Raw genomic sequence first — 9,468 nt, forward strand, 5'->3', positions numbered from 1 at the left:
GGCCTGGGCACTGTCCCTCAGCTCTTCAGCTCAAGGCTAGCACTCTACCACTTGAGCCACAGCGCCACTTCCACCTTTTTTCTTTTTGTTTATGTGGTGCTGAGGACTGGAACCCAGGGCCTCATGCATGCAAGGCAAGCGCTCCACCACTGAGCCACCTTCCCAGCCCTGAAAGACATTTTTTACACTTAATTGGCATGATAGATTTGATTGCTTATAGGAGTTTATTGATGGAGACAATCTAAGCCCTCTTTCTCAATGTTCTTTATTGTAGTGGTAAACTAACTGTGGCTTTTATTTTCAAATTTATTTTGTGAGCAGATTGGGGCTATATGTTTTTTATGCTTTACCAATCAGGGGAAAAGCTTTGACTTGGATTTTGATGTAAACATTATCAGGCTGCTTTCCAACAAAACCAAATCCTGAAGGCTTTCTCTGGGGTCCTCCGAGAAAACCAAATAACCCATCACCTGGAGCACCTTGTTTTACTGAGCCACAGAGAAAGACAGCTCACCCTTTGTACTTGCAAGGGAATTATGTCACTGGCCAAACACATACCTACCCTCATAAAGTAACTAGCACAGGGAGAAGAAACTAATCCAAGCTTTTTTGGATGAGGGTAGGCATTTGTACTGAATGAATAAGTGTCCATTAACTTTACCTTCTCTCTTACACCTTGGCATTCTAGTAATTCAGTGACTATGAATGAATATGAAAACTTCAGGAGTGATAAAGTACTGTTCTAAAAGATGATGAAGCTCTAATGGTTTTGTTTTTCAAATAAAAAAAACCCATCAAATGGATCTTTAGATTAATATGCCCAAGGGGAGAAATCTAATGGTTGATGCCTTTTCTTTTTCTTATGGGTACTTATAGGGGATCACAAAAGTTTACAGTTGACCTCATGGTTTTTTTTGTCCCCCCCCCGCCTGCTTTTTGCCAGTCCTGGTGCTTGACCTTAGGGCCTGGGCTTCTTTGCTCAAGAGTAGCACTCTACCACTAAGCCACATTCCCAGCCCCTGGGCCTCATTTTACATGATCACAATAACTTGTCTTCCTTCCCACCTTCCCTTCCTTCATTCTCTCTCCTTTTCCTTCTTTCTCCCTCTTTTCCCTCCTCCCTCCTTGTTTTCCTCCTTCTTTCCTTCATCCTCTTCTTCATTCCTTCTTTTTTATTTTCTTGATGGATTGGATTGGGCTGCCAAAAGAGATTTTATAAATCATGACCTATAGTATGTCATCGGTAGTAAAATGAATTTCATGACCAATCAAATTGTCATTAATCATTCCTCAGAAAGAAGCCTTCCCTGTCCTGGGGCAGCCTGGGTGCTGGATAAGCTGGTACAGGGGTTAATGGCGCAGTGCTTTGCTCTTGGAACTGAATTGTTATTGTCCTAGTCATTGGTGTGTTCCCTGGGGAATGAAGAGCCGCACCCCCCACCCTCCACCCCCATCTCTCTCTCTCTCTCTCTCCCTGTCTCTTTTCTCCCCTCTCTTCTTTCTTCCTCTCCCCCCAGTAATAAAGCTTTCTTGTACAAACATGATGACTAACCACTTTTGGGCTTCTAATGAGTTTTTTGGCTTCCACATTAATCTTTACTATCTCCACCTTTATTTCAGGTTTTTGTTTGCTGTTTTTTGTCTTTGGCTAGTCTCTCAGTTTTCCTCTGAACACAATTAGAGTCAGTAACGGTAGTGCTTTATCTCTGTTGTCACCGTGAATATGTGGAACCAGACGGCATTGTTGGGTCCTGGTGACGTTGAAGGGCAAAACTCCTCAGTGTTCCTTAGATCGTGGCAAGCCAGTGGCTGAGGAGAGATGAAGCAGAAGTAGACAGCCCAACCACCCGGAGGCATGCGTCAACATTTAGAACTCCAAGGCTTACATTTCAGAGAGAAGGTGCCCATCCGAGACAGCAGTGAATCACAGAGAGGCAACTCCATCAAATAGGCCAGCTGCAGGACAACATTGCCAGGGCACCGGTAACCGCTTGCTAGGACCCACAGGCCCGCCCCACTCCCAGGTTTGGTCCAATTGGTGTAAGCTGTGTACCAAGTGTTACAGTTGTTAATACGACCAGTAGTTGTAATGTGTAGCCATGCTCAAACCCACAGCCTGGTGACGAGGTCTCAGGAACAGCTCTCAGGTACTGAGCTGTAGCCAGAAGAGTTGGCTACACAGAAACTGAGTCCTTGGGCCAGTCCACTGACGTGTCTGCCCATTTCTTTATCTATAAAACAGGGATAACCATGTCCATTAACATGTGGTTAGAAACCCATTTCGTCTTGTATTTGCTCAGTAGCATTCTTTATATGTGGAGCCCACTTGGTGCTGTCAATCACAGTGCTTCTAAAGGAACAAAAACTTGCCAGCTGGAAAGCGAGTTGACACCCAGAGAGTGGCTACCTGCCACAGGTCTCTGGCCAAGGGGAAGCTACCAGTGGGTAGCTTTATACAGGTAGATGAAATCTGTGTAAGTAGTGTTGAAGCTTAATAGATCAAGTAATATAAGATCTTATTCATCAAACTAAGATTGGGTTTTTGTCCAGCTCTAGGACCTGGCAGTTCAGGTCTTGTTATCAGAAACTTGGTGACCTCTCCTATGTTTATGAGAAGAGTTGCTACTGTTGGGTGAGGTATGGCCTTGTTTTGAAAGCTGGTGAAAAATCTCACGCCTTTCTTTCATTTGATTGGAAGATAGGAGAGACATTTTTATTGCCTAATCCTACAAATAATGGCAGCTTCAGTGACTGAGTTAGTAGAGACTGAATGTGGTTGGCCATATTGAATACAAGGACCTTAAGCGCCATGTTTGAATTCTCAAATCTGTACAAGAGCCAGTAAAGGAGTGTAGAAGTGTTTATTTCCACGTGCACTCTGTGGTCCTGTGAAAATAGTTGAAAGAATGATTGAAGATTTATACCCAAGGTCCTCTCCTTTGCGATCACAATTTTGGCATTTTATTTTTTGGTGTGGGGGGGTCCGGTCGTGGGGCCTGAACTCTGGGCCTGGGTGCTGTCCCTCAGCTCTTCAGCTCAAGGCTAGCACTCTACCACTTGAACCACAGCACCACTTCCAGCTTTCTTTTTGCTTATGTGGTGCTGAGGAATCGAACCCAGGGCCTCAGGCATGCAAGGCAAGCACTCTACCACTGAGTCATCTTCCCAGCCCCAGAATTTTGGCATTCTTAAAGTCATGGCTGAAGTACTTCCATTTTAACTTTCAGAGGGCAATAAAAATGGGAAGGTCAGAACAGAGAGCGAGAAAGTCTTTCCTCACATAGATAAATGGTCAGAACTCAACAGTCAAAGTTTGGGTGTGAAGAAGACTTAACTACATCTCTTACTCTTCAACACAACTCAAAGATGAAATGAAAGTTACAATGAAAGCCTTCTAAACTTACATTGCCAGTGTTCCAACATATGTTTAACTGTCTATCTAGAGAGGAATTTCAACCATATACATTTACCCTCTTAATATTTTGTCATCACCATCAATTGTTCCTATCACACACACACACACACACACACACACACACGTGCTTGTTGACAGGTTTCTTATCTTCTATAATAGGATATGGAAATTTTCTGTCTTCCGCATGACTTCTGCAATATCTAATACTTGGTGTTGATTAAGTGGGTGTTGGTTCAATAAATGAACCAGGGTTTTCTCTCCCAGACTTCATGCCAGTTTGTTATCCAAGGGCTGGTCTACAATGAGTGGTGTTACATCTTAACTTCACACTGAAAAATTCACTAGTAAGTCTGTACCTAGTCCCATTGTGATTGTTTTATCAATGTGGCCAGGAACCTATTTAGATAAGACTTTTTAAAACTAGCCATTGTTAAACAGGTTCATCTTAAAATTGTGAAACATCATGATGCATTGTACTTAGAAACCGACATGGTGAATAATGACCCTTTTGTACAAGTACTTAAAGATAATAAAAATGATAGAATAGTCAAAGACAAGGTCCGATGAGTCTAGCCATAGTAGGTCCTTTCCCCAGCTGTGAGCCTCTCCTTCCTGAATGAACTGTCCGGAGGGTTAATCTGGGCACCTGCATGGCAAATGGACTGCGGTGGGGAGGCCGTCAGAGCTGGCCTTAATGCCTCCTATGCCAATGGAGAATAGCAACGGAGCACTCTGCTACCCCATTACTGGTATAATCTGGAGTAGGCTTTGGCAGGAGAACTTAGATAATGTCTCACAAAGAAAAAAAGAAAGCTAAATATGTGAGCCAAGAAAAAGCATGTGACGTAGTCAGCCACCCTAATTCAGACTCACAGTTTGTCTGAGGCTCTGCATTTAGAATAATCTTTGTCATCTGACTGGAATATACCTCATGCATGAACCAATTACTTTTCTACAGCTTCTCCTTCAGACATACTGTGGGCAACGCTCATTGCTAATCCTCTTGGGAACTTATTAGTGTGTAGTGACAATGTATAGAGTTGGTGCATGGCCAGCTTTTGTGAGACAGCAGTCAGTCAAGATACAAGGGGGGGGGGGTGTTGAGGCACCAGAGGTGGAGCTTCCTGAATGTCTCTGGCCCTCACTCTGGGTTCTATGCAAGGAGTAACCTCCCTAGGCCTCCGAGAAATTCCCAGAAGTGTTCAGAGAATGAAGGTCTCACTGCAGCTCTGGAGACTTGGAGGAGGCAGATCTCGAACTCAGGTCATAGACATGGGTGAAATGTTGTTTTTTCTCTTGCTTTTTTTTCTTTCCTTTTGTCTTAAGGAACTCCAGGGTCTTGCACATGCTAGGAAAAGCATTCTATCCCACTTGGGCTACACCCATAGCTGTTTTATTTTTGAGACCATTTTAAACTCATGATCTTCCTGTCTTGGTCTTATAAGTAGTTGAGATTATAGATGCGGTCCTAGTAATAAACCCAACATTTCTGGAAGTAGAGATACGTAGGTAGGTAGGCAGGTAGATAAGAGATAGCTAGGCAGACACATTCTATGAGAGTTCTCATATCAATGATAGGGAGAATCAGGGCAAATCAAATTCTCTAGAATTCAATTTCCTTGACTTTCACTTAGGGATAATTAACTTTAACCTTTCATAAACTTTTTGTTGTGTGCATTCCAGTCCTAGGGCTTGAACTCAGGGCCTGGGCACTATCCCTGAGCTTTTTTTGCTCAAGGTTAGCACTCTACGACATAAACCACAGCTCTCTACTTCTGGGGGGGCGGGGGGAGACGGGTAGTTTATTGGAGATAAGTCTCACATATTTTCCTGCCTGCCTAACCTGGTTTCGAACCTTGATGTTCAGATTGCAACCTCCTGGGTAGCTAGGATTACAAGCCCTGCTAACCATTCATAAACAATATTATTGAGCATGAGTATATCAGAAGCTTGACACTAAACACCTTACTGAACAGTGCTTTACAAAACTCATAGAAGGAATTTGCAGGCTATATAGACTCCTCATTCCACATGAAAGAAAACCCAGCGTGTCCGGTCCCAAATCCAGTAAGTGATCCTGGTGTGCCCATAGCCTTGTGTGTCCAAAGACTTCGCTCTGCAATTCAAAGCTCTTGTTAGCTGCTCAGAATGCTTTCAAACTGGGCCTAAGCCAAAGAGTGGGTGAATGCTGTAGACAAGTTTGCCTCTGAGCAAAAATAAGGGGGTGGGGGCTCATGAGGTGCCTCCTGGGTCATGATGAAATGTGAGGCTGGCAAGAGAGAATGGCTCCTCTCCTGACAGGGTATTAAGTAACATGTCACTGTGAGGTGTGTTTGTCATAATCCCCGCCCAGTTCCATAGGAGGTGGTGGCTGAGATGTACTGGGCCCAGAGCTGGTGGCTTCCCACCTGGAACAATCATCCTATTGGCTGAGAGGCGCCCCCACCCCCCACCCCAGCAATAGCTTTGTCAGCCTACAACAATGCACCAATGGCTGGCACTGACGGTCTCCCAGACAAGCACCACTGTCCTCTGCTCTGAGTCAGCCTTGTTCACAGTTCAGCTTAGGCCCAGATACGAGACAATAATATGTGTTGTGTGCACTCATTGTCAGCATTATTGTATGTCACTGTGATACCAAGAGCTTTGGTTCTACGATGCTAAATCAGACACACACACAGGCATCTTAAACCTCCAACTTGTATATGCCATATTTATTGGCTCCAAATTCAGACCCACTTCCTAGAACTCTTGTGATCATAGCCAACAGGCCAGAATTTGACTAATGATTTCTATTACAACAGAAAGGAAGCCATTATGCATTACCCATTCGAAATTAGGACTATGGCCAAGCACAATAGCTCATGCCTGTAATCTTTGCAATTCAGAAAGTAGAGATCAGATAGAATGAGGTTTGATACCACCTTAGGCAAAGTAATTAGCAAGCCCATCTTATAGCAAGCCCGGGAGTGAGCTGCGTGCCTGTGGTTCTAGCTGAATAAGGGGTATATGGAGGATCCTGGTCCAAAGCCAACTGTGAGACCATATCCAAAATATATCAGTGCCAAAAAGGACTATTGGGGGCAGTGCCTGACAAGCAAATGTGAAGGAGACCCTGAGTTCAAACCCCAGTACTGCCAAAAGAAAAAAGAAAGAAATGGGTGATGAACTACCCGTGATCTTTAAGACAAAGCACACACCCTAGCAGCAAATAGTAGAAACTGCAGTTTCTACATATGGTGGTGAGGACACTGGAAAGGTGATTTTCTAGAAAACGTTTGCTGACTCAGAAGAATTCTAGCTCTGGGACTAGTGAGATCAATTTGTATGAAAGGGCATTATTTGCATGTTCCTTTCTTTGGGCTTTATGAAAAGCAGATATATGAAAAGTAGATACATTATCTCTAAAGCGAGAGGTCTTGAGATGGATCAAAGTGATGAGCTGGCTGTCCACAACAGTCACTTCTGGAGAAACTGTTTGGCCTGTCCTGAGTTGGCCTTGTCCTTGGAGGCAGGTCTGAGATTTGCAAGATGGCGGCTTCATTTCCAGGCCCTGTGAGTTAAAGGTCAGGAGAGTCCTACCTCACCCACACCTGCTCCCTCACTGGCGAGAATTGGGTCACATGCCCACCCTAATATGTGACTGGTAAGGAAAACAGGAGTGCTAACACTAATGGAGACACTTTAGATTTGCTCCTAATTTCTTTAAATGAAAAGATAAGGAAAATAATTCAAAATTGGCAATAGGGCCAAGCACCATAGCTAACACCATATCTTAAGTTGATTTTCCTTCCGTAGGAAAGGGTTCTTTAATCTGGAAAAGAAAGGAGGAATTTATATCCAACTGGCAATGCACAGTGTTCTGTGGTACCTCATTCAGATTTTCCTGTAAACTTCCATCGCAGCCAAACAAAGCAGCCAAATTGGGGTTGCTGGAGCTTCTTGTATTAAAATTTAGCTGTCTCTGGGTGGGCTCACACTGGTAATCCTAGCTACTCAGAAAGGCTGACATCTGCGGATCACGGTTTAAAGCCAGTCTAGACAGGAAAGGCAGTGATGCTCAGATTTCTAATGAACCACCAAACAGCCAGAAGTGGAGCTGTGGCTTCAGTGGTAGAGTACTAGCCTTGAGCAGAAAAGCTCAGGTACAGTCCCAGGACCAAAAAAAGCAAAACATAAATATATATATATATATATCTCCAACATCTAGTGAGGTAAAGGCAGAACAAGAAATCAATTCAACACCAACAACAAAAATCATTATTATCTGACTTTACCAGTGCAATCCGATTCCTTGTCTCCAAATGAGACAGTTGACTTGCCTGGGAAGGCTTAGGTCATTTCTCTTGGAGAAGACATTTCTTTGAAATTAGAAAGTTTTAGAAAAGCCAAGCACCAGTGGTTTGTGCCTTTAATCCTAGCTATGCAGAAAGATGAGATTTGAAGACCACACACAGTTAGAAGCCAGCCCAGGCAAGAAAGCCTGTGAGACTCTTATCTCAAAAAAAGCCAAAAGTGGAGCTGTAAGTGGTAGATTGCCAGCCCTGGGTGGAAAAAATTAAGGTCTTGAGTTCAAACCCCTGTACTTCCTTCCCCTCACTCACACAATATAGAAGGTAAGAAGGACAGAGTGGAGCTGTGGCTATAGTGGTAGAGCACTAGCCTGGAGCATAAAAGATCAGGGACAGCGCCCAGGCCCTGAGTTCAAGCCCCAGGACTGGCACACATGCAAGTATACACACACACACACACACACACACACATACACACACACAGAGGTACTTTCAGGTAAATGCACGTTATTGTGATTATGCTGCCTCCTTCCTACCAATGATTGCCAGTCCCTTCTTGTGTGCTTGATGTCAGAAGTAAATTGAATTTCTAACAGTTGTTTCTTTTTTCTTTTCATTATGAAGTACATTCGGTGCTCTTCGAACTGGTGCTTACATGGTGTACATATTGATGACCAAAGGACTGAAACAGTCAGTTTGTGACCAGGGTTTTTACAATGGACCCATCAGCAAATTCTGGGCTTACGCCTTTGTGCTAAGCAAAGCACCGGAACTAGGTGAGTGCCTTCCCTCATTCCGCCCCACCCCCTCCTCTTCCCAGCCACATGTCCACAGTACGGACTAAAAATGAATGCTGGTAGCTCATCATCCTACCTACTCAGGAGGCTGAGATCTGAGCATGATGGTTTGAAGCCAGCCTGGGCAGAGAATCTAAGGGAGTCTTATCTCCAATTAACCAGTATAAAGCCAGACGGGGAGCTGTGGCTCTAGTAGAGTGCCAGCCTGCAGCAAAAAAGCTAAGGGACAGTGCTTAGGCCCGTAGTTCAAGCTCTAGTACTGGCATACCTACGTGCGCGCACACATGCACATGGACACACACACACAGAATGAAGAAGTACACAGTCAGAAGTGTTTTTTCCTTTGTGGGTTGCAGGAAAATGAGTGAATTTGAGTGCTTGATTGACTTGTACTTTTTTTCTCACTCTCCTTTTGTATCCTCCTTTAGATAATTTTATGCCATGTATATTAATAGTAACATCGTTTACATGCAATGAGCCAATTTTCAAGCACTCTTAAAAATAGATTGTTTCTGGGGATTTATAAAATAGCCACAGCCCCCTCTGGAAGACTCATTAGCAGCTGAGCTAATATTAGAAGCGCAGAGAAAAGGAACTGCATGGATGTTCCCAGGTCACATATCGAAGGTTGCTTGCACCCCTGGAGTTAGTAGGATTCATATTAGGAAATTTAGCATTTTGTTTGGGTATCCTGGAGTTCTCATTAACAAACGCTAATTGCTGGTCTCTGATGTGGTTGGAGTTTAACCATCAAAGAATTTGGTCCTGAAGAAGAAATGAATAAAAAATACTGGTTATATTTGTATATTTCTTGTTTTGTTTTTTGTGGTCATGGGGGCTGAACTCTGGGCCTGGGCGCTGTCCCTCCACTCTTCAGCTCAAGGCTAGCACCCTACCGCTTGAACCACAGCACCACTTCCAGCTTTTTTTCTGCTTATGTGGTGCTGAGGAATCGAACCCAGGG

The 9,468-nt window shown here is 43.9% G+C and overlaps 1 protein-coding gene across 2 annotated transcripts in view; it reads left to right on the forward strand.

Moving 5' to 3' along the window:
• Elovl6 (ELOVL fatty acid elongase 6) overlaps window positions 1-9,468 on the forward strand; it is a 97,304-nt gene that overhangs the window by 76,774 nt on the left and 11,062 nt on the right. For both annotated transcript variants that reach the window (XM_013023725.1, XM_013023726.1), the window contains exon 4: window positions 8,332-8,483. In XM_013023725.1, coding sequence (XP_012879179.1) covers window positions 8,332-8,483 — 152 coding nt within the window. The remainder of the gene's footprint in view (window positions 1-8,331; window positions 8,484-9,468) is intronic.

The sequence above is a fragment of the Dipodomys ordii genome, unplaced genomic scaffold (genome assembly GCF_000151885.1).
Source record: "Dipodomys ordii isolate 6190 unplaced genomic scaffold, Dord_2.0 Scaffold70, whole genome shotgun sequence".
Lineage (NCBI taxonomy): Eukaryota > Metazoa > Chordata > Mammalia > Rodentia > Heteromyidae > Dipodomys > Dipodomys ordii.